The sequence below is a fragment of the Bos javanicus genome, chromosome 21 (genome assembly GCF_032452875.1).
Source record: "Bos javanicus breed banteng chromosome 21, ARS-OSU_banteng_1.0, whole genome shotgun sequence".
Classification (NCBI taxonomy): domain Eukaryota; kingdom Metazoa; phylum Chordata; class Mammalia; order Artiodactyla; family Bovidae; genus Bos; species Bos javanicus.
The window spans coordinates 32,906,011-32,932,033 of NC_083888.1; the positions used below are offsets into that span (position 1 = coordinate 32,906,011).

A 26,023-nucleotide genomic window follows, 5' to 3' on the forward strand; every position below is an offset into this window, starting at 1 on the left:
GATCCCACATGGGAAAAAAACAAGAAGGGGTGCTTCCGCCTGTACCCACAGATAGAGGGCTTGGGGCTGAGGAGGAGGCCTGGTGGGTGGGTTCTGGCTGACCCCCACTAGGAGGAGAGCACTGCTCCCCACTAGGGGAGCAGCCACAGGCCCTGAGGAGTCCTGGACTGGAGGAACTGTAGAGTCTGGGCTAATTGGGCAGGGGGTCTCTGCACCACCCATGAGGGGCCATCCCTGCAGAGGCCATGGCCCTCCTGTCCTCAGGACTGGGCAGCAGGCCCTTCACACTGAGCCTTCCCAGACCTTCTGCAGTCAGCCCAAGAAGTGCCAAGAAGTTCAAGTTTATGCTTTTACTAAAAATTAGCATTTTTCACATGGGCTTAAAAAATGAGGATAGTGGGGTACAATTAAAAACGTAATTGTGTAGGGAATGGCCATAGGGTCAGAGCATCCAGTTCCCTGCAACCTCCAGGAAGCCACACAGGCCCAGATCCAGGGTGCCAGGAGGAGGGGTGGATACAAGCAAGAAGAGCCTTTTGCTAGGAGGCTGAGGTCCCCTCAGGCTCCAAGGATGGGGTGTCAGCCTTGATCTTCCGGGTTCTGTGGCGGCCTAGGGAAGGACAGGTGAGATGGTAGTCCCTGGCCGAGGACTCCCCAAGAGCCTCCCTTCCGCCTTTGTCCACGTGTTTCTCCCACCCACACTGCCATCCCTTCCTCTCCTGGGGAGCTCGCTGTGGCAGTCCGTCCCTCCCCAGAGGAAGTTGCTGAGGAAAGCCCACCTGAGGTTGCTGGCCGCCTCCTTCTTTTCCCTTTGTCAGGGACCGGGGGGGCTTCTGGGTCCTGTTGGAGGCTGGTCCCCTCGGGCACCTGAGCTGTAGTCTGTTTAGGAAGGCCTCTCTGTGCCCTCCGTGTCCTTGAAGGGGCTTTGTTTGGAGATGGAGGGTCCTGGGTGGAGAAGACGCAGGGCCGTGAGGAGCCCTGCAGGTCAGGCAGGTGAGGACCCACCTTTGCCCTCCATTGTCAAGGAAAGGAGCTGCCTGAGAGCCTGGCCTGGGAGGTGTGGCCAGACTAGGAGAGAGTGCAGGGACGGGGAGGAGCAGGGAGCCATACCTCCACTCTGTCCTCAGGACCCTGCTGTGCTTCCTGGGACTTCTTCTTGCGGGACTTGCCCCCTGTAGGACATTGATGCTGATGGGCTTGGAGGGTTCTGTGGCCTCAGCCCCCTTTCTCTAGACTCCCACACTCCCACTCTGGAGTGACTCCCAGGGTGGGAGAGGGGGACTGGGATGGAGAAGGTGCTGCAGCCCTTGCACAGCTAGTTGTTTCTGCTCTCTTGTTACGTTAGGAGTAGTTTACCTTTGGGTGCCAGGGGTCCAGGATCCCCCTAAAATGGAATCAAGAGAATTCAGGAGTCAGCCTGGTAGGGGTAGTTTCCTTGCAGAGGCAGAATCACACCTGTCCTTCCAGATCAGTGAAGCCCTTCCCCAAGGAAGCCTGACTGTCCCCTCCTGACCCCCCAGGTCAGCGCCAGCAGCAAGGTCCCCCCTGCTCTGGGGCTGCGCCACTAGCGGGGACCCTAGGACTCAGAGGAGGGGCAGAACATAGCACAGGGAAGGCTTAGACCCTCAGGACCAGTGTGACCCCAGGTTTTTCCATCCCACCGGTTTCCTTGGGTCTCTGTTTGCCTGTACAAGCGTGAGAGCCCAAACCTGGAACCAGATGGTGCGGCCATGCCGGTCCCGCAGGGAGCTCATGCCTGGTGTGCTGTAACACTGCAGCCAGGCTCGGAAGGCAGCAAAGTCCTCCTCCCCGCTCTCCGACCCGTAGCCTTTGCCCCCTGTGGGACAGAGGAACCAGGTGGAGATCAGAGGGGGGACTTAGGCTGGGAGGAGGGGGAGCCCAGTTAGACCTGGCTTAGACCTCAGCTTCACAAGCTGATAGACTGAGTCAGGGGGCCAAAGCTCTCCCTCCTCCAGCTGTGTGACCTCAAGCTGGTGTCTTCCCCACTCTGGGCCATGGCTTTCCCATCCTGAAGTCGGATTAAGAATCCTTGTCCTGCCTGCCTGGAGGTATAGTCCATTTAGAAATGACTAGGTCAACAAACTTCCATTCTCCAGGCAGGGAACCAGGCCCAGACAGGGGCAGGAACTGTCCCAGGTTACACAATATGCCAAAGCAGAGCTAGCCAGCCATCTTTGCCTCCCAGGCCCTCACCCAGCTGGACCACTTCCTTGGGCACCGAGTGGCACAGCTCCAGCAGGTCAGGGTTCTGCAGCTTGGCCCTAATCTTCTGGCTCAGGGTCAGCTCCGGGCTCTGGAGAAGGGGCAGGGGTGGGACCGGGATGTCAGCATGAGGCAATGCTGCTCAGAAGGCCGCTGGTCCCTCAGGGAACAGACCCCTTCTGAGCTTGGCAGGACATGGACAGTTCATCGGCACCCCCCATCACCTCCCATATGCACGCACACACACACATTGTAGACACAGGCTGGAACTGAGAAGGGACCTGCTCGAGCTGAGCTGCAGACACCTCACCCAGCCCCAACCCTCGTCCGCCTGCCTGACAGGGGCAGGCGCATCCCTCCCAGTGCCCTCACCGGCCTGCGCTGCTGCAGGGCCTCCAGAACTGTGCGGGCCTTCTCGAAGGGGGGGATCCTCAGCCTGCAGGGAGGTGGAGAGGGGTGCTAAGCAGAGGGGAACGTGAGCACACCCAGACACCCCCGCCCTCATGCCCAAGGCCTGCCTGCTGACCGGTACAGGATCTCCGCCCGCAGATAGTTGCCGATGCCATTAAAGAACCTCTGGTCCAGCAGGGCCTCACAGATGGGCCGGTCAAAGGCCTTGTCTGCTAGGTTTCGTAACACATTCTCCCTGGAGGGACACAGGCCGGTCACATAAGACCCATTCTGCCTGCCTGCCCCCTGCCCCTCCCTGCCTCCCAATGGGGTAGGGGAGAGGAGCTGGGGGAAGCAATTTCTGGGTGCAAGGGAAGGAAACAATAAGTCCCAATTTCCCATTATCGCATCCTCTGTGGTATTTGGCAGCAGGAACCTCCATTTTCTGTTAAAAATGGGAACAATGTGGGATTTCAATTCATCACAAAAGGTTAAAAATGCCAATTTAAAGGAACATGCTCAAGAAAACACTTGAATCTATGTATATGGTTTGCATGTCACCAGAGTGGCTCAGATTCAAGATACTTTTGGGAACAAGGTGATCACAGGACCTTGGGTGTGCCTGCAGTCTGGAACGCCTTGTCTAGGACTTCCAGTTGCTTAGACATGAAGATCTGACATTGGTGGGGTCAGCTATTTTCAAGATGCTGAAGATCTTCTTGGAAGCTGACACTGGCTCTGTTTAGCAGGAGTGAAGGGGGCAAGTCCTGGCTGGTGAGTGCCTAGCACCCCCACGGGTCTCCTCACTACCATGAAGAGGAAATGAATCTTGCTTCTTTGAGAACATGGTCATGACAAGACTGACTCAGTGATGGGCATGAGAAGCAAATGATACAGGGCCCAGAAGACAGTTGGGGGGTAAAACTGGAAGGTCAACCTGGGTGGTCAGCTCCCAGAGGGAGGCAGATCCCCACAGGCTTTGCAGCTGGAGGACCAAACAAGCCAAAATGCTCATCATGCAAGAGAAACTTCAGAACCAGCTGGCAAAGAGTTAACTTGTGGCCTGACCCTCCCAGGAAAGGTGAAGTGGGAGAAATCTAAGACAACACAGACACTTCCCTGGGAGTGCACTTGGGGTCACGCCTGGGAAGGCCAGGAATCCGCTGCCTTCTGGGGGCCAGAGATGACCTGATCCACCCCAATGGGCAGCCAAAGACATGCCTTCCCCAAGAAAGGATTTGCCAAGTCCCACTCCATGCCTTCCTGTTTGAATCTTGTCAGAATGCTTTTACTTTAGAGCTTTGCACTTCCCTGGTAGCTCAGCTGGTAAAGAATTTGCCTGCAATGGAGGAGACCTCGGTTTGATTCCTGGGTTGGGAAGATCCCCTGGAGAAGGGAATGGCTACCCACTCCAGTATTCTTGCTTGGAGAATTCCATGGACAGAGGAGCCTGGTGGGGCCCCAGTCCGTGAGGTCGCAGAGTCAGACATGACTGAGTGACTTTCACTTCACTTTCACTTTCCCTTCCCCCTGCCCTACCTGAACTAGCTCTGTGGGAGCAGGGACCACATCCCTCTTGATCACTGCTGAACCCTCAACACTTAGAACTGGACTAGCACCAAGCAGAGACACATGCATGTTTTATCTTTAGAGGAAAGGAAGTGGCTGACGCTGGGCCATCTTATGTGACCGGCATTCCACCCCAGGTGGGGCTCTTAGCCTGCCTCAGGCAGAAGACAGGCAAGGAGAGCATGGGACACAGACCGGTGGGCAGGCACGATGTGGGAGACCACAGCCTGCTTCAGAAGCCATGCCATTAAGTGGTCCCCTCCCCACCCCCTTGACGCAGTTCCTTCCTGCTCAGCCTCCCTTCTTGGGCTGTTAAAGCCTCTCTACTTTTCTTCTTAGCCTTCTGAGGGCACCAAGCAGTGTGGGATGCTGATGAGAGCCCCAGCTCTGACACAGTCGGCCATGTCCTCCACCTCTTGCCCCCACCTCCTCTGGGTTTCCAGGTCCATTAGCTCGGAGTTGTCCCTAGGAAAGGACACTGCCTTGGTCTACAGATGAAAGGACTGAAGCCCAGAGGGGCTGGAACTCGCTTCTCATTGGCCAACAAGGCACTAATAAGCCACATCTGAAGCCCAGGACTGTATTCCTCACACCTGGTGCTGGCCCTACCTGAACTGCTCATACTCCAGCAAGACACACGGCCCGCGGCCTGGCTGCCACTCGCCCCCGAGGTCCCAGCGGCCGAATCGGCGGATGTCCACAAAGCAGAGGGCAAGTCGGGGGCCAGGTGGAGCTGTGTAAAACCGCAGGTGGGCGTGGGGTGGCAGTGCATCGCTGGGCACCAGCTGGAAGGAGCCAGTCATGCCAAAGCGGAAGACAAGGGCCAGTGGCTCCCGGTGGGGCTGGGCCCCAGGCAGGGGGCTCAGGGTCAGGCGCAGCTCCTTGCCGCGGGCCAAAGCAGAGATGCTGTAGGCGCTGCTCTCAAAGGGTACCTCAGGGTTCCGGCTGACGGGTGACTTCTCCACACACCCGCCAAAGACCAGCTCCCTGCATGCCTCGTTCACAAAGTGGCTGGCCAGATGCAGTTCAGGGCCCTCGGGCATTCTGTGGGAGGGGTGGCCAGGCCCTGTGGGGAGGATGACAGCAGGTTGGGCCAGGTGTGCCTCCAGTGAGGTGGCAATATCACTCCCAGTTTTCAGAGGCGAGCCCAGAGGGTCAGAGGGGGCATGGTCAATGGGAATTGGCAGGAAATCAACTGGCTTGGCCACAGCCCCTGCTCTGTCCCTCCCCTGCTCCATCCCCACCCCCAGCCCTGAAAATGCTGAGAAAGCCCAGGACCCTGGGGAGCTCTGACTAGGGAAACATGACTACCTTGTTCATTAACACCTTCCATGGGCTTCCAGGAACACTCTGATTTTAGAATAAAGTCCATATCCTTCCAGGGCCCAGGCTGTCATCTCATTTCCTCCCATGTGCCCCACCCCCCTTGCTCCAAGCACACAGCTCTCCCTCACACCCCTCACCCCCCTTCCCCACCCCCTCCCCGCCTTTGCCGTCCTCCTCGGTCTAGAAACAGCATCCTCCATCCCCTGATCCCCTTCATGGCACTCCCAGACCCTGAAATTATTAGCTCCTGTCTGCCTCTGTCTCCACTCCCACCCCACAATGGGAACTGTGCACGCTCATCTCCCCAAGAATCAGGCCCACCTCGGTTGCCACAGTGACTAAGGGAATGTGCCTGGAAGATAAGAGCTGGGATAACGGTGGCTCACAGGCTCTGCCGGCAGACAAGGTGGAGGAGCCTGCTCACCACCCACTGGTCAGGACCGAGGCCTCGGACAAGTAAGAGGGAATGTAGTTGTCTTCAGGTACCTTAGAGCTGGAGTCAGGGACACACGACATTGAGGGAGGAGGATGGGGCGCCAGGAAGGGCTCCCCACGCTCCAGGCCATGGTCCAGGGGGACACAGGAAACTCCCGGGTCAGCGTCTCGGGCCGAAAGGGTGTCCCCCTTCCCACCCTCGCGGGTTCCCATCTGGCTGAGGCAGGAAGAGTTTGCCACTTTTCTCAATCCAGGGTCGGGAGATCGGAGGCCAAAGTAGGTGTTGGGCAGGGGGAAGCATTTGGCCAGGACGGACTCCTTTGTCCTCCGTACCCGCAACCTCGGCACCGCCCGGGGCCTGGCACCCAAAAAGGTTCGTTTTGCGGGAAAAGGTAAACTTACAGGTTCCTAATTTAGCGAGGGGCGGACGCTCAATGGCTCGCCTCCTACCCACCCCCCTCCTCCAGCTCCCGCTGCCTGTCCTCGGTTAACCCTGGCTCCCTTCCTCCCCAAGGCCCCTATTCCAGTCCTCTTCTCAGTTCTGCTGCACACACACACACATACACCCCGGCCCCCGGCCCGCCGCCGGCTACCTGCGCCCAGCGCCGCTCCCGCAAGCCTGCAGCCACCAAGGGGTTAATGCCGGAGGCGGAGCGGCGCCTAAGAGCATGTTGGGAGCTGCGTGCGCTGTTGGGAAGTGTAGTTCCTCTTGTAGACGGTAAAGCTTGTATGGGGTGGAGTCCCAGAGTAGGTGCTAGGGTGTGGGAAAGGCTTCGGTCAGTCACCTGGCTGAGAGATGGCTGAAGAACCTGGTTCCCGCTGCCCGGCGCCGGCGGGTTCCGGGGTCAGGTCTGAGGTCCTGGGTTGCAGCCGACTCTGGCTGTGAGAAGCCAACCGGCTAAGTCCAGGACCCGGTGGGCAATCCCAGCGGTAAACAGCAGCAACTTCCCGAAACCGAGACGCTTACAGCTGGGCGCAGGGCGCGAACAGGTGCGCGATCAGTGCAGGCTCTGGGGACCCGGTGGTGGCCTTACGTTTCAGCGCTAGTCAGACAGAACACATAAACAGCGTCACTGCGGGTGGTAGAGTGCAGCCCGGCAACCAAAAGCAGGGGCGGAGAAGCGGAACCTACTTCCGATGTGGGGAAAGGTCTCTCTGCGGTGACATTTAGGCTGAAACCTCAGAAGAAGCCATCTGGAGAAGAGAGGGGACCAGTCTATAGGGCAGGTGGAAGGAACTGCTAGGGAGGTGGCTAGGGGGAGTGCTGAGAGGGGAGGACGGACACACGAGCAAGGGCCGGTCCCTTCCGACCTCTGGAGGCCTCTATAAGGAGCTGGCATTTCATCCTAAGTGCCGCAGGCTCGGTGCCTGACCCACAGCCAATTCTCCCCCTTCATACTACTACTCCTTCCTCTCCCTTCATCTGTTTATTCGTGTATTTTGCCAAAAGTGGACTTCCCTGGTGGCTCAGATGGTAAAGCGTCTGTCTACAATGAGGGAGACCTGGGTTCTATCCCTGGGTCGGGAAGATTCCCTGGAGAAGGAAATGGCAACCCACTCCAGTACTCTTTCCTGGAAAATCCCATGGACGGAGGAGCTTGGTGCAGGCTAATGTCCATGGGGTCGCAAAGAGTCGGGCACGACTGAGCGATTTCACTTTCACTTTTGCCAAAAGTACTTTAAAGTAAATTAAACAATGCATGCATGCATGCATGCATGCTAAGTCACTTCAGTTGTGTCCGACTCTGTGTGACCCTATGGACTGTAGCCTGCCAGGCTCCACTGTCCATGGAATTCTCCAGACAAGAATACTGGAGTGGGTTGCCCTACCCTTCTTCAGGGGATCTTCCTAGCCCAGGGACTGAACCTGCCTCTCTTACATCTCCTGCATTGGCAGGCGGGTTCTTTACCACTAGCGCCACCTGGGAAACTCATTAGATAATACTTTTTACCAAACCTAGTAAAGTTAACAATAACTTTTTAAAAATATGTATTTGTTTACTTGGCTTGGGGGGGGGGTGTCTTAGTTGTAGCATGTGGCTCTTTAGTTGCAGCATGCGAGATCTAATTCCCTAATCTAGTTCCCTCATCAGGGATGGAACCCAGGCCCCCGCTGCATTGGGAGCACAGAGTCTTAGCCTCTGGACCACCAGAAAAGTCCCCACCATAACATCTTAATACCGTCTAATACCTCCCACATTCACATTTCCCTAGTTGTCCCCAAAATGCCTTTTATAGCTAGTTTGTTCAAAGCAGAGACCAAACACGGATTATATATCTCTTCAGTCACTTCCAGTCTAGATGAAACCATCCTTCCCACCTCCTACCCATGTCACTTGCCTTTTTTTGGTCTTCATGATATTTACTTACCCTTCTGAAGAGTCCTTTGAGATGCCCCCATCAACATTCTGGATATGTTTGATGTTTCCTTGGGTGTTGTTAACTTGTTCCTCTATCTCTAGTTCTCCCTGCACACCAGAAATTAGATCTAAAGGCTTGGAAGTGGAAGTGAAAGTCACTCAGTCGTGTCCAACTCTTTGGGATCCCATGGACTGTCCATGGAATTCTCCAGGCCAGAATACTGGAGTAGGTAGCCTTTTCCTTCTCCAGGGGATCTTCCCAACCCAGGGATCGAACCCAGGTCTCCCGCATTGCAGGTGGATTGTTTACCAGCTAAGCCACAAGGAAAGCCCAAGAATACTGGGGTAGTTAGCCTATCCCCGTCCAGGGGATCTTCCCGATGCAGGAATCGAACTGGGGTCTCCTGCATTGCAGGCGGATTCTTTACCAAGTGAGTTATCAGGGAAGCCCCAGTATCTCCTAGATGCTGTTCTATACTCCAAATTGCATGACATTAGGAGCCACCCAGCCTCTGGTTGTCTCACTCTAGTGGGGATGAATTGATCACTGGTAAGGCTGTGACAGCCAGACTTCTGTGTTGTAAAGGTGTGTTTCATACCGTGGGACCATTGAGTAATCTATGGGGGGATTTCTGTTCACTTAGTTCTGTTTGTTTAAATGAAGTTATATTTTACATACAGTAAAATTCATCCGTTTTAGAGTGTGAGGGCTTTTTTGTTGTTGTTGTTTTGGGTTTTTTTTGGCCATGACAAGGCATGCCAGATCTTAGTTCCCCAACCAGGGAACCCTGGTTGGAACCCTGCATTGGAAGCGTAGAGCCCTAACCACTGGACCACCAGGGAAGTCCCTAGAGTGTGACTTTTGACAAATTCATACACTTATGACAATCATCACCACAGTCAAGAGATAATACATTTCTATCATGCCCCCATCCCAAAATTTGCCCACGTACGTTTTTAGTCGATATTTACATTGTACCTGTTGACAACCGCTGATCTGTTTTCTGCCCATATCGTTTTTGCCAGTGTCATACACAGGCAAATATCTTGTTTTATTGCACTCCACTTTATTGCACCTCACAGATAATGGCATTTTTTCTAAACAAATTGAAGGTCTGTGGCAATCCTGCTTTGTCAAGATGATGGTTAGCATTTTTTGGCAATAAAGCATTTTAAAAATTTATTTTATTAAAGTATAATTGGTTTACAATGTTGTATTAGTTTCTGCTGTATAGTAAAATGATTCCGTTATATATTTACATATATTATTTTTCATATTCTTTTCCATTGTGGTTTATTACAGGATATTGCCTATTTTCTTGTGCCATACAGTAGGCTCTTGTTTATTCTGTATATGATGGTTTGCATCTGCCAATCCCAAATTCCCAATCCATCCTCCCCACCACCCCCAGCAATAAAGTATTTTTTAATTACAAAAGAGTTTTTACAATGTACAGTAAAGCTCGTACATTGCTTTTTAAACACAATGTGGTGGTAGTGTAGTTGCTCGTCGTGTCCAACTCTTTGGACCCCAGGGACTGTAGCCCACCAGGCTCCTCTGTCCAGTTGTTTGATCCTGGGAATCTGGAGTGGGTAGATCCACCTTCTCCAGATCCATGGGGTCGGTAGCTTCCGCTTGACCCAGGAAGGGTCTACCGCGGTGGGCAGCCATTCCATTATTCTTCTCCAGATCCAAGAGGTCTTCCATCATGGTGTTCGAGATCTCCCGTCGAGGCCCGCCCCGGATCGCATACATGTCTGCACAGGGAACCCAGCTTAAACAGGGCACACTTAATAAACAGAATGTATTGCACACTTAATATACTAAAGTACAGTGTAAACAAACTTTTCTATGCACTGGGAAACCAAAAAGTTCATGGGACTTGCTTTATGGCCATACTCACTGTACTTCAGTGTTCTGGAACTGAATCTGCAGTATCTCCAAGGTGTGCCTGTACACGGAATCTTTAGTATGTAGCCTTTTGTGTCTTCTTTTGTCCTCATAGCATAATGCATTTGAGATCCATCTATGTTGGGATGCTTATCAATCCTTCTTATTGCTGAGTAGTGTTCCACTGTGTAGACATACCAGCATGTTTATCCACTTACCAGCTGAAGGACATTGAGTTGTTTACATGAGGTTATTCTTTACCACCATGCAAATACCCAGTTTCACATTACATCAACCTTTCACCTAATGGCTTTCTGGTCATTGGTGATCTTTGCCTCAATCAAGTACTTAATTGGGTGTTACAAAATGGTGATTTTCTAATGCTGTCATTCCCCCTACATTAACTTGAATTCTTCTGTAAAAAAGAGCTTTATTTCATTGATTAGGGTTATTTGGGTATTATGAAATACTAAAAAGACAGGATAAATTCTGAAACACTTCTCTTCAATTATCAATTTTTAGACTAAGAATTTGGTGCAATAAAGTCCAATGGGGACAAATTAAGGTTGATTTTTTTGCAGGAAAGGGGTTAGTTATCTTTTATGGACTCATAGATTTTTTTTACATTCAATAGCTAAATCTGTTCTCTGCCAAATCTTTAACTTTTCCCCCACTTATTGAAAGAATACTGTTTTAGTCTTTCAGTTCAGTTCAGTTCAGTCGCTCAGTCGTGTCCGACTCTTTGCAACCCCATTAATCACAGCACGCCAGGCCTCCCTGTCCATCACCAACTCCCGGAGTTCATTCAAACTCACGTCCATCGAAGCAGTGATGCCATCCAGCCATCTCATCCTCCATCGTCCCTTTCTCCTCCTGCCCTCAATCCCCCCCAGCATCAGAGTCTTTCCCAATGAGTCAACTCTTTGCATGAGGTGGCCAAAGTATTGGAGTTTCAGCTTTAGCATCAATGAACACCCAGGACTGATCCCCTTTAGAATGGACCGGTTGGATCTCGTTGCAGTCCAAGGGACTCTCAAAAGTCTTCTCCAACACCACAGTTCAAAAGCATCAGTTCTTCAGCACTCAGCTTTCTTCAGGATTCTTTTTCTTTAGTTCTCAGAAGTTTGATTATGATGGATCTTGACATAAATTTCTTTAGATTCAACCTGTATGGAGTTCATTCAGCTTCTTGGCTCTATACATTTGTGTCCTTTGCCATATTATGGAAAATTTTAGTCATTATTTCTTGGAGTACTTCTCTGTTTCTACCCTCCTTCTCCTTACCTTCTGGGACTCTGACACCACAAGTACTAGATCTTTTGTTAATAGTCCTTCCATGTACACTGGAGTGCATGTATCTTTTCAAATCATGCTTTCTTCTGTTGTTAAGTTCACCCATTGAGATTTTTACTTGGGACTACTGGATCATATTGTAGATCATATTGTAGATAGAGGAGATGGCTGCTTTAAAATCCTTAGTATAGACTTGTAACATCTGAGACATTCTAGTGTTCACATTTGTCTTTTTTGAGTTGAAATTTTGTTGGTTCTTGATACAATGATTTTTTAAAATTGAATTCTAAACATTTTGGGTATTACGAGACTGGATTGTATTTAAATCTTCTCTTTTAGCAGGCCTTCTCTGACATGGTGCTAGTGGGGAAAGGGCTATGCCACCTCCTGCCAGCTTGGGTAGGGCCTAAGCTCCCACTCAGCCTTTGTAGGCAGGGGTGGAAGGGGGACTGCAGTTCGCAGGGTGTGGCTGGAGGACAGCCCTTACTGTCTCTAACTTTTCTGTGCTGCTGGACTGTCCTTTTCCTCGTCCACTGCTTAGAGAAAGCAGGCTTTTGTCGGGGCTTCCTTTGTGTGTTGGTGTTTCTAGGCAGTCAGCTTCTCCATCACTCAGCTTGGGATACATGAAACAAAATCTAAGGAACTTTTTGCTGTGTTGTTCTTCAGGTCTTGAGGATCCTAGCCAGTCTGCTGTCTCATCACCTTTCGTAGTCTTATGTTTTATAAAAGTCCAAGGTTTTTAGCTGCACTTAGTGGGAGGAACAGAGAAAAGACCATCTGTTCCATTTCTCCAGAAGCAGAAGCCAGGAGGGGAGTCCGGCCTTACCTCTTTAAATTGTCCCATCTTTAGCCAGTGGATCAAGCTGGCTCCTGTTGATATGACTCATTTTTAATAGTTTCCTTGGACCCTGAGACTTGCCTGGTGGCTCAGGTGGTAAAAGCATCTGCCTACAATGTGGGAGAAACCAGGTTCGATCCCTGGGTCAGGAAGATCCCCTGGAGAAGGCAATGGCACCCCACTCCAGTACTCTTGCCTGGAAAACCCCATGGACAGAGGAGCCTGATAGGCTAAAGTCCATGCCTAATAGGCAGAGTCGGACACGACTGAGTGACTTCACTTTCACTTTAGGACCCTGAGATGTTCTAGGCTCCCCCTATACTCTCCCTGCTGCAGACCTGGGATCGGTCTTTTCTACAAGCAGCCCTGGATGGCCTAAGACAGTCCTGGGAATCCCTTTGTCTTAGTCTGTTCAGGCTGCTGTAGCAAAATACCATGGACTGGGTGGGTTAAACGACATGTATTTCTCACAGTTCCAGAGACTGTGAAGTCCACATTCAACTCAGAATGAGTTCTTGGTGAGGGCTCTCTCCTGCTCTGTGGGACAGCTGTTTTCTTGCTATGTTCTTATATGGCCTTTCCTCAGTACATGTTTATAGCGAGAGAGTCTGTCTTCCTTTTTTCATAAGAACACTAATCCCATCATGCAGGTCTCAAGACTTCATGTGAACCTAATTACTTCCCGAAGGCCCCACCTCCTAAAACCCTCTCACTGGGGTTGGGGCTTGGACATAGGAATTTAGGGGTGGGGTCACAATCATTCAGCCCATTATCCCATTCCCCTTGCCAATGAGTGGTTCAGGCATGGGCCTTCTCTCTTCCTAGAGAAGATGACACGGAGCCAAGGGCTCTCTCCTTTCTCTACTTGGGGCATCTGGTGTTGGGGCCACCTACTTGCTGCCAGCTTCAAGACAAGGCCAGCACAGAGAGGGCACAGCCAAGAGCATCCTAGGACCGGGAGCTGGAGCCCTGATTCTTCTGTCTAAAGACAAGCTGTCTCGTTTTGGTCCTCATTCTGCCTCACCCCTGACCAGCCTCAGCCAGCAGCCGAGAAAAGAAAACGGACCATAGGTCAGTGTATCACTTGGTCTCTGTCACGAAAACCTCTGATCTGAACCCTAAAGAAATTACGCGCACACTTCTTTACACTTTTCCCACTTCTGTTTATTCTTCCTTCTCAGGAAAACCATTGATAAGTGCCTTTCACAGGGGAGGGAAGGCAATGCTGGAAGTGTTCTCAGGATCCCAGGCTGGATTCTCAGGTGGTAACCTAGGAAGCCAGAGATCCAGGAGACCAGACCCTCAGGGTCCTGGAGCTGGGGCCACCCCCTAATGAGAAGTTCGAGGGCAGCTCCACATGGGGCCCTGTGCTCTTCTTCTCAGCCCACGTTGCTCATCAGGGTCTGGGCCTGCTTTAAGTCTGCAGTGGGGAGAGGCAGGCAGGTGGCAGCAGTTAGGCGGGACCTCAGGGCGCCCCTTACCCTCCCGATACAGCCGAGCCTCACCTGCCAGGAGGACCTGGAACTTGTCTGCTGAGAGGGACATGGCAACAGGCTGGGCCGGGGCACCTGGGGAAGCGGCCACCTCCAGCCGCAGGTGTACCAAAGGCTCTTCCACGGTGCGCAGCAGGCTAGAGCTCAGGGTGTAGTCCACCCGCCAGCCCACGCCTACCAGCCTGTTCACTGCGAGACCGAGAGGGGATTGAGGTGACAGGCCGGGGAGCCAGGCGGCCCAAGCCCTCACCTTGGCTCAGCCCCAAACCCTCCAGGGCTCTGTGGCCTTTGAGCTCTCATCCCTCTGACCCAGGAAGTCAGATTACCCAGGGCAGGTCTCAGAGCAGAGAAACCCGGGCTGGAGCCAGGAATCCCAGCCCTGTGACTGCTTGACGTGACGTGGTTAAGTATCCTTTCTGAGGATAAACACCTCCCAAACCACAGGCGCCTTCCAGAAGGAAGCCCAGCCCCACCCTGCACTCACCCCGCAAGCTGCAGGCCCGCAGGCGTGCCTGCAGGGAGCTCTGCTTCTCCTCGTAGCAGCGACAGAGGCTGGCCGCGTGCTCTGGGGACAAAAGGAGGCCCCCTGAGCTAGCAGGTGGGGGCTCGGGCTCAGGTGGCTCAGAGCGCAGGTCTCAGGCTCCTGGCCCAGAGAAGGCAAGGTGTGTCCCAGGGTCACACAGCCTGCCCTCTGCCCAGGTCACCCTCCTGCCTGCCCTCGTCCCCGTACCTTTGGGCAGCCCCAGCTGCTGCAGTTCGCTGGACAAGGACTCGCCATCCACACTGTGCTTGGCTGCACTGGACAGGATGAAACTCAGCACTGCCACCGTGGCCTTCACATCGCCTGACTCTGGGGGGAGCCGTGGGTGGAGTGGGGTGTCACTGGGGCCCCAAACACCTCCTTGTGACCCCACTATCTTCAGCTCAGAGTCCCCAGGCCTCCTAAAGCCACGAGCACTGCCACTGCCGCACCGGGAGCTGGTGGAGGCCCTGGGGTGGCAGTGGCTTTCCTCCCTTATCTCCTCCGCTGGGACAAGCGGGTCAGAGCGGGCCGGAGGAGGGGCCTCTGTGCCAGGCCCCAGGCTGAGTACCCAGGGTCACCCAAAGGTCTGTGGAGCCAGTGGGGTGCTCACCAAACCTGGCGTCCATGGTAAGCTTCAGGATCTTCTCATACTGTGAAGAAAGGAGGCTCTCAGGGCGGGGCTGGTCCCCTGCTCACCAGCCCCCTGGCCTGGACCCTATGGTTCGGACACGAGGTATCCAGGGAAGGTGGGAGCTGATCACCCACCCACCTCGGTCTGGTGCACTTTCAGGGCAGTGGGGTCACCGGGTCATGGGACCGTGGCAGGCTGGGTCCTGTACTCACGTCAATGCCCCCTCCCAGGAGGTCCTTCAGCACCTGGCCACATAGCAGCCTCAGCTTCACGGAGGACTGGAGGGGGAGGCCTTATATCAGTCAGACTGACCCACCTCACACAGGCACACTGAGGGGCTGGCTCAGAGAGGGCTGGCCACGTGATCAGTCACACAGCGTGTGAGAATGGCCCAAGAGGGCTGAGACCCCAACTCAAGAGAGACCTCACCACCCTCCACCCCCCAAGAGCCCCCAGCTGCAATCTCTTCCTGCCCCCGCCCCCAAGATCCCATGCACTCAACAATCTTGGCAAGTGTGCTGATCTCTGCCAGGACCCAGTCAGGACAGTCCAGGTCACCACAGAATCGGAACCGCTGCAAGAGAGTGAGGTAGGTGGTCAGGCTGCAGGGCGGGCTGACATATGCCCAGGTGTCTCCCGCGCTACTGCTCCGCAGGGTTCCTGCTCCCTGATAAGATGGACAAGCTCTGGCCACTTGTTCTCCCCTACTACCAGGCTGCTTAGAGAACACTCTCCCTGTCTCTTCCTGCCACCAAACCTTGTTCTGATGCGTGTCCCAGGCATTCACCTGCTCTGCGGACATGCCTGGGTGCCTGCTCTGTGGGAGAACCCACTGTAAGCGCTGGGGGTGCCGCATGGAACCCATGATCCTCTCACCTCCTCTTCCTTTCCCTCTCCAGCTGCAGCTATACTGGCCTCCCTGTTGCTTCTGTTGCAAATTAAACGTGGCTTGCTCTCTCATGTCACTCAGGTCTGTGCCCAAATGACACCTATTCTGATGGGCTTTCTCTGACTATTTGCTTTCTTAAATAGCCCCTCACACAAGGTAATTTGGAAAGGCCAGCGGATGTATTCATTATCTTGATCGTGGTAATGTTTTCATGAGCATACACATCAAAACTTATTGAACCATACATTTACACATGTATGATTTATGTTGATTTTATCCCAAAGAAGCCGTTTAAACAGCTCTTCACCATCACGTCCTAGCTCCTTCTCTTCCTTTTTGATCTCCACAGCGTTTATTACATATCACATTTTATTACTTATCCAAGGTCCAGTCAACCACATATTGATAATATCCTCCACCCGCCTGACCCACTGTCCTTTGCCCTGTTTCTGCAGCAAAGCTCTAATGCACACAATGTCCATGTTCATCTCTCCACACCTTTACCTGCGCTGCTTTCAGATACTGGAAACAAAGCCTGCAAACTTGAGACACGGTGAACCCACGTTCTCCTGATTCTGTCAGGCCCTCAAGGCAGCCCCATTAACTCCATGTCTTCTACTTTGCCCCACTGTTCACTGTTCACTTCAGACCTGCTCCATGACCCTTCCACCTCCAGTCCTCCTTTCTGGCCTGCCACCCCCTTGATCACATGTGACCCCAGTGAATTCCTCTAGCCATGGTCACAAATGACTTTTGTTACTAAACCTAGTCTTCCTCTTCCTTAGCTCATCCACAACAGCAGACACAAACCCATCCTTCTTGAAGAAACATCCTCTTCTGGATTTCTCCCTCTAGTCTGGCCTCTGTCTCATTTGCTGGCTCACCCCTCCCCATCCCCAGCCCCCAAATGGTGATCTCAGCAGGCTGCCTGCTGTCATTACTCTGAGGCAAGGCACTGGGGCCGCTGGTGAGGTGGTGGGGTGTTAAGGAAAGTCTGGGGCTTCTTTCCCTACTTCAGGAATTTTTAACTGTTTTGTGGCATGGACTCATCAGGCATCTGGTGAAGTCTACAGGCCTCTCTCAAAACAATGTCTTCAAATGAATAAAGTACGTAGGAAAAACTACATAGTAAAAGACACTAATTAAAAGTTATCAAAATACATAGTTCCCTGGTGGCCTAGTGGTTAGGATCCTGGGCTTTCACTGCTGTGGCCCTCGGTTCAATCCCTGATTGGGGAACAAAGATCCCTCAAGCCACATGGTGTGGCAGGGGGAAAAAAAAGTTATCAAAATATTCAAAACCAATTGGTGATGTGACATACGTTTCAAGTGATGTCAGTAATTTGGAAATGAGCATACATATGTAAATAATGCCAACAGCTGTGACATGAAAATATCTGGTTTCTATTAGTGACAAAGTCAGAGGTGCTGCTAATAACACTGAGGTCTGTTGCCAACATTCATAAATGGAGGAAATATTAAATTTCAGTTTGAAGTTAGTGAAAATTGAGATATAATATTTTCCTAAGTTTCTGGGCCCCTGACTTCTACCCACTGGACTGTTTTATCATCTCTGGACTTTCTCTGACTTCTACCATCTCTGTATTATTTACATTTTTACCATAAGAATGTGTTCCTTGTGTAACTTCTTAAAATACCAACATTTCTCTAGGTTCTGTCCTAGGCCCTTTCTCCTGAACTCACACTGTGGCTGAGACACATCATCCTGCTGACGACTCCCGAATTTATAACCGCCATCGTATTGTAGATTCTCTTCTGAGCTCCAGACCCTTAAATCCAGACTGTCTCCTACCTGGTGCACCTGGTCGCTTAGAGGCCTCACTAAGCATGTGTCACACTGACTGGTTCTCTTCCCTCTGAAACCTGCCCCTACCTGTCCCACCACCACTGAGCACCAGTACCTGGGAACCAAACCCAGCTCCCTCCCTCTCCCTTCTCCCTCATGCATTTAGTCTCTGAGCCCCACTGATCTCCTCCACTTCTATCTCCACTCTCTCTCAAGTCACTACCATCTCCTGGGTAGGGGAGTGTCTGCTGCCCCAGGCTGTTCCCCTCTTCCTCCCTCAACAAATCAGCTGAAAGGCTCTTCCTCATTTCCCTGACGCCCTTTCTTAAAAAGTCCAAACTCCTCTCAAGACCCAGCAAGCTGTGGTCTTTGCTTATCTGTCGAGCCTCATCGTTCACTAGCCTCTAGTTTCTACTCTTCCAGGTGATGAAATGCATTCATTCCTTCAGGTGAGCTCTCACTCACCTGAAGTCTTTGAATGCTGTCCCCTATCTGAAGATACAGCCTCCCACCAGCCCCCTTCCATGCCTCCCAATTCCTGGTACACTAGCTGCTTTCTTTCTGCCCCAGCAAGCTTTCTTCCCGGCTCGCAGGCCCTCAGGTGATGTCATCCTTGGGAAGCCTTCTGGCGCTATGCACAAGATGAGTTTAGTCCCTCCCGGCTCAGGTCTTAACTATGACTGCCCATTCAAGCCTCCAACTCTGCCCTTCCCTCCTGCAGCCCAAGTCCTAGTGCCTGGCACAGTCCCGGTATACAGTAGGCACTCACAATCTGTTAAAGGAATGAATGAATGGATAAGTTGAGAAGTTTCCACCCCGTATATACTCTTTTCTGCCTCTGGGAAGAGCAAAGGGATTTCCTAACAGTGCAGAAGACTGAGCGAAATTGTCAGCAAGTTTTCCTCCAAGTTCCACAGGAAGGCTGGGAGGTGGGCGTCTTCGGGACGTCCTACTCAGGGGCAGAGAAAAGCCTGGAGAGACAAGCCCCAGCTCCTGCCCCCGAGAGTTCGGGCCCTTCCTTCCAGTCAAGACACTCCAAGCCTGCCGTCCCGCCCTGCTGGAGGAGGATGGAGGGAGGCTTTTCTTTACCAGACCCTCGGCTTTAACGACCGCACCCAAGTGTCCGCTCCGCGGCCCGGGCAGATTTCCCATCTCCTTCCCGCAGCAGCGGCGGGGGAATTTGGGGTCCTACCATGCCCGCCCTCAGCAACCACAGCCTCGTATCAACCCTCGTCCCTCACCATTGCTCCAGGAAGCCCGCGCCCAGGACTTTCACCTTCCTGTCGCGCCGGGTCAGCTGATGCAGCGATCACGTGGTGCTTGGGCGGGGCTTCCTGGGGCGGGGCTTACTGGGATCGAGGCGGGAGCGAGTCGCCCAGCCTCGAGTTGCTGGAGCGAAACACGGGGTCCCTTTGTCAGTCACCAGAACCTTTCCCCGGAAAGGACCAGCACCAACCCCCAGGTTAACTGAAAACAGAACCAAAGCAGCAGGAAGAGGGAGTGGAAGCCGTTTCATTTGTTCTCTTTAAGGCAGGGGAGGCCTTCCTTTCTGCAGTGGTGTTCAGGTCTTTTCCATGTTTTGCATCAAAAGTAGTGCCCTTACTATACAGGTGTGGGTTGTGGCAAAAGATATATTTGTAAAACTTTATTGGAGTAGAATGCCCATACAGGAAATTGTACATAGTACAAATACAGAGTTTAATGAATTTTCATAAACCGTACGCCCCGTGTAACCAACACCCAAATAAGGAAACATTACCAGTACCCCAGATACCTCCTTCAAGTGCCCGGTAGCGCCTGGGTATTTTATTTCATTTTGATGAATCCCTTTAGTTGGATAGCAAAAAGCCTGTAAGAGTTGACATGCTCAGAATGCTTTTGCAGCTTCACCAGCATGAGCTGTTTATCTTAATTTTTCTCAATCTAATGGGAGAGGAAAATGTTGCTTTAAATTGTATTAGTCTGCTTACTGGTGAACTTGAGGTAATGAATAGACCAGGAAAACTTAAGTTTCCAGTATTCACTTAAATAGATAAAAACAAACAAAAGATAGCAACAACAAAAATACACTAGAGTATAAACTAATGACCAAAAAAGAAATTGAAAAGTTTGATTTCTCTCTTCATTTCTATGCCTCTCACCTATACGGTAGGCCCTGATTGTTTTTTGTTGTTGCAGCCTTTCAAGCTATGAAAGGACAGATAGAGCCCCTGACAATTAAACCACTCCATAAATAGAAACAGATGGAAAATTAATTCTTGCTAAAATTGATCACACTTAAAAAAATCTTTTTAAAAATCATGAACATCAGTACAATGAAATCAATAGTGTTGCAATATCAAAAATTTTTTTTCTTTTAAGAGGACAAGAATAGTTCCAAAAGAAGAAATGAATTGACACACTTAGGAAATCATTATTAAAAAGAAGAAAAAATTAGTAATAGATGAAAACTGCCCTAAGTTGATAGGGTATTTGAAAGACAAAACAGCAAACATCAAACAGACAATTTATTTAAATTTGGAAATAAGGCAAAAGGCAGATGGCATGTCCTTTTAATGTCATACTAGAGTATTGTCAAACAGATTTGTTTCACAAATAAAGATTATTTGACTATTTAGACCAGTAGTTATCAAACTTTTAGAGTGTTTAAGAATCACCTGCTGGGCTTGTTACAACAGTACTAGGCTCCACCCCCAGAGTTTCTCTAATCAATTAGCTCTGGAATGAGACCTGAAAAATTGCATTTCCAACAGGTTCCCTGGTCTGCTGAGATTTCCAGTTTGGGGACTACACTTTGAAAGCCACTAATGTAGGAAAATGTACCTGAGAAATTACATGTTAACTCATGATTTTCTGTCCAGTAGAAAAGATAACCCCAAAGATTACAATTTTATTGCCCCATATGTAATTATCAGGTTTTTGTCTCTCAGCACACACTTTGAAATGCCTTTGCCTGTGCACTAGAATACTTTTCAACACAGACATAGGAAACAGACTTAAGGACACGACAGGGGGGTGGGGGAGAGGGTGAGAAGTATGGCGAGAGTAACATGGAAACTTACATTACCATATGTAAAATAGATAGCCAATGAGAATGTGACTCAGGAAACTCAGACAGGGACTGTATATCAACCAAGAGGGGTAGGGTGGGGAGGGAGATGGGAAGGAGGTTCAGAGGGAGGGGAAATATGTATACCTATGGCTGATTCATGTTGATGTATGGCAGAAACCAACAAAATTCTGTAAAGTGATTATCCTTCAATTAAAAAAAAAAAACTTCTCAAAATGTTCCTTGGGGACCTTACTGGTGGTCCAATGTTTAAGACTCTGTGCTGCCAATGCAGGGGGTGTTGGTTGGATCCCTGGTTGGAAACTAAGGTCCCACATGCCGTGTGGCCAAAAGATTTTTTATTAAGTTCTTTGAATTAGCTTTACCATCTTACTGTTCCCTGATTAATTAAATATTTGACATGCTTTCCTCCACTTGTATGAAAGTCATGTTTTTCACTTTTTTGCAAATTAAACTTTGATACAGTATACTCATATACTAGCCTTGGACAGGAGTACACAGATACTATATTCTAATACTAGATGTATTGCCCTTCCAGTCAGGAGCAGTAATGCACTCTCATTATGACCCAGCATTATCCTAGAGGTGCTATGGCCTGGGCTTCTCAACCGGGGGTGATTTTGCCTTCCGAGGGGATATTTGATAATGTCTGGAGATATTTTTAGTGGTCACAACTATAGAATTCTGGCATCCAGAGGACAGAGGGCAGAGGCCAGGAACACTGCTAAGCAGCCTGCAAGGCATGAGATGGTCCCCAGTAACAAAGAAAAGATGGCCAGGTGGTAGTGGAGGGCGCTGGGACATTGCGTATAGACCAGGCTCTCCAGACCCACCTGGGGCAGCGGAGTCAGAAGCCCACAGGTGAACACCTGCTCATCCCAGCCCCACACCCCCCGCAGGTGGAGAGAGGAAGGCTTCATAAGGAGGTGGAGGCAAGCAGGCAAGCATGGATCTCATCTGTCTGCCTGAGAGAAAGCCCAGATCAGCACTGGGAGGGTCAGCCCACGTTCCTGAGCGAGTAAGGGGGTAGTCCTGGCCAGAACTCTGGAACCCCGGCTAGTTGCAGACCCCCCTCTTGCCCCACAGATCATCATGGGATTCCTGTCCAGCCTCTGGCCATGAGGTGATTTTTTTGGCTTCTAACGCCGAGGCTCACCTTGCCTTTCTCTCTCACTTGCCGCTCTCATGCAGCCCCGCATTGAAGGTGAGTGTCTCTCTGGGGTGGTCTGAGGGGCTAGGGGTGCAGGCCCAGGGTCAGTGGCTCGGGCTGGGTCAGGGGCCAGTCCCAGATAAGTCCCCGTGCACCTTTACCCTCAGCCAGGGCCTCCCCACACTGCACAGCACAGCCACAGCTGTGGGCCAGGGGGACCCCAAGGACCAGGGACTGACCTCACTGAGACTGGCCACTCCCTTGTAGCCCCCACAGCAGCTCTGCACTCCCTCTCCAAGTCCCACACACACCCCGGGTCCATCCAGTCTGCTTCTCCTGACTTCCAAAAACACTGGGTTTTGTACCCGCTACCCCTCACACCAGGTTCTCTGCTAGGAGGCTGCTGAAAGGGGAACTGGCTGCACCTGCTGGAGAAAGGCCTTACGAAATCCGCTTCTTTGGGATTCGTTCCACCTTCATTCATTCACTTCCCAAATGCTGTTTTTCTCTATGCCAGGCTCTAGCGTGATAGGTCAAGCAGGGTGTGTGCCTTGAGGAGTTCCCCTCTTTAGAGACAGGCAGACAGACTCTCAGGCCTTGATTGTGTGGGCGCCCAGGATTGGGAAGGGGAGGACCTCACCCACAAGAGGTGATGGTGGGTGTGAATATGGAGGGTGCGGGGGCAACCACAGGCCAAGGGTGTCCAGGCGAGCTCAGCTTGTGAAACTGGGGTGCGTGCAGGCGCTGCTCTGTCTGGAAGGCCTCCTGACCTTGCCAACAGTTGGCCCTGGCTGGATCACAGGTAAAGGCTTCATGTTGATTTTTTTGTGCTCATTCAGTCGTGCCCAACTCTGTATGACCCCATGGACTGTAGCTCACCAGGCTCCTCTGTCCATGGGATTCTCCAGGCAAGAATACTGGAGTGGGGTGCCATTTCTGACTCCGGGGGATCTTCCTGACTCAGGGATCGAACCCGCTTCTCTTGTGTCTCCTGCATTGGCAGGTGGATTCTTTACCGTGAGCGCCACCTGGGAAGTAATATTTAGTACATTCGAATTACATAACTAAACATGATAATTGTAATAAAAAAAAAATCACAAAATACAGGACTTCTCTGGTGGTCCAGTGGTTAAGACTCCACGATACCAATGCAGGGGGCACATGTTCGATTCCTGGTTGGGGAACTAAGATCCCATATGCCATGTGGTGCAGCCGAAAGGTTTTTTTAAAAATTATAAAATACAGAGAAGTTAAGCAAAAATCTGTAAACCCTTTTTCTCCCCCCAAAAAACTGCTGTAACAGCCCTTTACAACTTTTTCCCCATGCATGTACAACTGTGACCTAATAAAAAATATACATTTGGTCTTTACCATGGGTTCCTGATACAGAACTCCTAAATCCCTTGATGTTTCCTGGACAATAGCAGCCTCTTTTGCTCTAATGAGGTGACTCTGGGTGGGGTCCTGGATAGCTTCAGGATGGGGGCTGGTCACCAGGAAGACCGAGCCATGATTAGAAGCTTGGATGGAACTTCCCCCAGTAGCTAAGACTCTGCACTCCCCAATACAGGAAGCCTAGGTTCGATCCCTGGTCAGGGAACTAGATCCCACATGCTACAGCTAAGAGTTCACCTGCTACAGCTAAGACCCAAGTGCATTCAAATAAATAAATTAATTTTTAGAAAAGAATCTTGGAAAGGGGCTGCTGAGCGAATTAACCGTTGATTATGGCCACGTGATGAAGCCTCCATAATGATCTGTGAACCACAGAGCTTCCAGGTTGGTGTGTGGGGAGGTGGCACACCCCAACTCCGCTGGGATAGAAGCTCCTGTCTTTGGAACCTCCCAGGCCTTGCCCAGTGTGTCTCTTCATTTTACTGTTTAACTGTGTCATTTATCATGTTCTTTATCATATAGCACATTGGTGAGCATGAGTGTTTGCCTAACTTCTGTGAATCATTACGACAAATTATTTCACCTGAGGAGGCAATTGTGAGAATGCTGATTTGTAGCCAACCTGGACCTACTGGGGGGTCAACTCTTTGGTGATCGGTGTCTGAGGTAAGGGGAAATCTTGGGGACTCCTGCATGGTTTGGTGCTATCCCCAGGTAGACAGTGTCAGAGCAGGATTGTAGGACATTCAGCCAGAGAGTGGGTTGGTGAGGGGAGAAACCCACACTTTTGATGTCAGAGTATTCAGTGTGTGGAGGCATAATTTTTCCTCTTAGTCTCTATAAATATAACCATATTCTATTTTGGAATCTAAGTTTTCACCCAGCAGTGACTAGTGGCAGGCTTTGAGCAGGTTAGGAATCGTGCGGGCCCTGCCCTGGGCTCCAGCAGGGATAAGAGCACTATAAGAGGAGTCTGGCCAGGCTGCTGGGTGACCTTGGGTAAGCCTCTACCATCCTCAGAGCCTCCATTTTCTTGGTCAGATTAAGAGTGTGGGTAGTACAGGGTCAGTGTCTGAAAGGCAGAACTCCGTGTAAAGCTGGGCAGGCTGTGCACTGCACAATTTTAGGAGGAGAAGGAAGGGTATTCTTGTCATAATATGTGTGAAGGGAGCCCCCAGAGCTGAGGAAAAAATGGGCCCTGCCCGAAATGTGGTGTGTAAACCTGTTGGTACACCAGATGATTTTAGGTGGTATGCAAATGCATTCCTTCCTACAGTTACTTTCTATTTGTAGTAAATGATACCGACTTTCCACTTGAAGAGCTTGTTAAACCACAATTTTGTCTGTTTGTTTTGGCCTTGCCGTGCAGCTTGAGGGATCTTAGTTCCCCAACAAGGGATTGAACCCTGGACCCTCAGTAGTGAAAGCACTGAATCCTAACCTCTGGTGTGCATGCTGAGCCCCTTCAACCGTGTCCAACTCTTTGCGACCCCACAGACCATAGCCCACCAGGCTGCTCTGTCCATGGGCTTCTCCAGGCAAGAATACTGGAGTGGGTTGCCATGCCCTGCTCCAGGGGATCTTCCCGACGCAGGGATTGAACGCATGTCTCTTACATCTCCTGCATTGGAAGGCAGGTTCTTTACCACTGGTGCCACCTGGGAAGCCCCATAACTGCTGGACCACCAGGGAATTCCCTCCCTAGAGTTTCTGATCAGTAGATCAGAGGTGGAGCCTGATGATTTGAATTTCGAGCATGTTCCCAAGTGATGCTTTGCTGCTGGTTCAGGGACGACACTTTGAGGACCACTTACCAAATTGTTTTCTTTTTAATACAGTTGTTTAGCTTTTAAAAATGAGTACACGTTCAACATCACTAACCATTAAGGAAATTCAAATTCAGACCATGGTAAGAGAACACAACATACTTACTAGAACAACTGAACTAAAACGAGGGGAACTGAAAAGTAGTGAGCATATAAATACAAATAAAACTATCTATCATATGCGTCTGGTGGAAATATAATGTGGTCCAAACATTCTGGGAAACAGTTTGGCAGTTTGTTTTAAAAACTAAACATATACCTTAATATGACCTACCAATTGTACTCCTGGGTATTTATCCCAGAAAGATAGAAACTTACATCTACACAAAAATCTGTATATGAGTGTTCATGGCAGATTTATTTGTAAGAGCCCCAAGCTGGAAACAGCCAAATATCCCTCAAATGATGGCTAAGCAAAGTGTTTTTACAACAATATTACAAATTACTATTGTTCACCTTAAAAATAAGTTATTTTACTAGCAGAAAATGCATTTCTTTGGAAATGGCAAAGGAACTGAAATTCTGGATAAGCAAGCTACAGCAAAAGGCATAATCAAGTCCAGTAAAGAAAGAGGTTGAGAGGATTTGTTTTGAATGAAAGTCCATCAGAGAGAAATGGGGGTTCAGGGTGATGATGGTTTTCTGTTTGGCTGTTGCTGAGGTAGTAAATTTCTTGTAGAAGATGCAATGTACATCTTTTCCCCTTGGGGTCAAATTCACCCGGGTCCTGTAATAGGCATGGAGTGGTACTGGGGAAGAGCTCCCTCTTCTGGCCTCTGAACTCCATTTTAGTGAGGTTTGCAGACTCAGTTGCTCAGTCATGTCCAATTCTTTCCAACTCTGTGGACGGAAGCCTGTTAGGCTCTTGTATTCATGGAATTTTCCAGGCAAGAATACTGGAGTGGGTTGCCGTT

At 50.7% G+C, this 26,023-nt stretch overlaps 2 protein-coding genes across 9 annotated transcripts; both read right to left on the reverse strand.

Moving 5' to 3' along the window:
- Positions 1-335: 335 nt before the first annotated feature.
- On the reverse strand, positions 336-9,448 carry NEIL1 (nei like DNA glycosylase 1). 8 transcript variants are annotated; one of them, XM_061394787.1, is made up of 11 exons: positions 7,076-9,448; positions 6,729-6,986; positions 4,792-5,248; positions 2,750-2,869; positions 2,596-2,659; positions 2,215-2,314; positions 1,710-1,837; positions 1,357-1,384; positions 1,111-1,172; positions 780-978; positions 336-610 (listed from the first exon to the last, which is right to left on the reverse strand). In XM_061394787.1, exons 3-11 carry the CDS (start codon positions 5,223-5,225, stop codon positions 540-542), a joined length of 1,206 nt encoding a protein of 401 aa, XP_061250771.1. In that variant the 5' UTR covers positions 5,226-5,248; positions 6,729-6,986; positions 7,076-9,448; the 3' UTR covers positions 336-539. The 8 variants fall into 8 exon arrangements, with proteins under 8 accessions (XP_061250771.1, XP_061250770.1, XP_061250773.1 ...); XM_061394786.1 differs by having other exon boundaries at positions 6,729-9,448; XM_061394789.1 differs by lacking the exons at positions 6,729-6,986; positions 7,076-9,448 and adding an exon at positions 6,537-6,625 and having other exon boundaries at positions 780-945.
- A 4,016-nt stretch (positions 9,449-13,464) lies between these two features.
- Positions 13,465-19,016, reverse strand: COMMD4 (COMM domain containing 4). Its single transcript, XM_061394791.1, has 8 exons — positions 18,910-19,016; positions 15,475-15,546; positions 15,185-15,250; positions 14,952-14,991; positions 14,549-14,668; positions 14,303-14,383; positions 13,831-14,007; positions 13,465-13,745 (listed from the first exon to the last, which is right to left on the reverse strand). The coding sequence occupies exons 1-8, from the start codon at positions 18,910-18,912 to the stop codon at positions 13,705-13,707; spliced, it is 600 nt and encodes a 199-aa protein (XP_061250775.1). The 5' UTR covers positions 18,913-19,016; the 3' UTR covers positions 13,465-13,704.
- Positions 19,017-26,023: the final 7,007 nt, after the last annotated feature.

Coding starts and splice junctions, on each gene's coding strand:
- NEIL1 (XM_061394782.1), bottom strand. CDS start 5,420: ATGGAGCAGGGGAGGGACAGAGCAGGGGCTGTGGCCAAGCCAGTTGAT. Junction 2,870..4,791: donor CTGGAGTATGAGCAGTTCAG/GTAGGGCCAGCA, acceptor GTGTCCCTCCAG/GGAGAATGTGTTACGAAACC. Junction 2,315..2,595: donor CCCTGCAGCAGCGCAGGCCG/GTGAGGGCACTG, acceptor CCCCTTCTCCAG/AGCCCGGAGCTGACCCTGAG.
- COMMD4 (XM_061394791.1), bottom strand. Junction 14,384..14,548: donor GCAGCTGGGGCTGCCCAAAG/GTACGGGGACGA, acceptor TTTTGTCCCCAG/AGCACGCGGCCAGCCTCTGT. Junction 14,008..14,302: donor GCGGGCCTGCAGCTTGCGGG/GTGAGTGCAGGG, acceptor TCGGTCTCGCAG/TGAACAGGCTGGTAGGCGTG.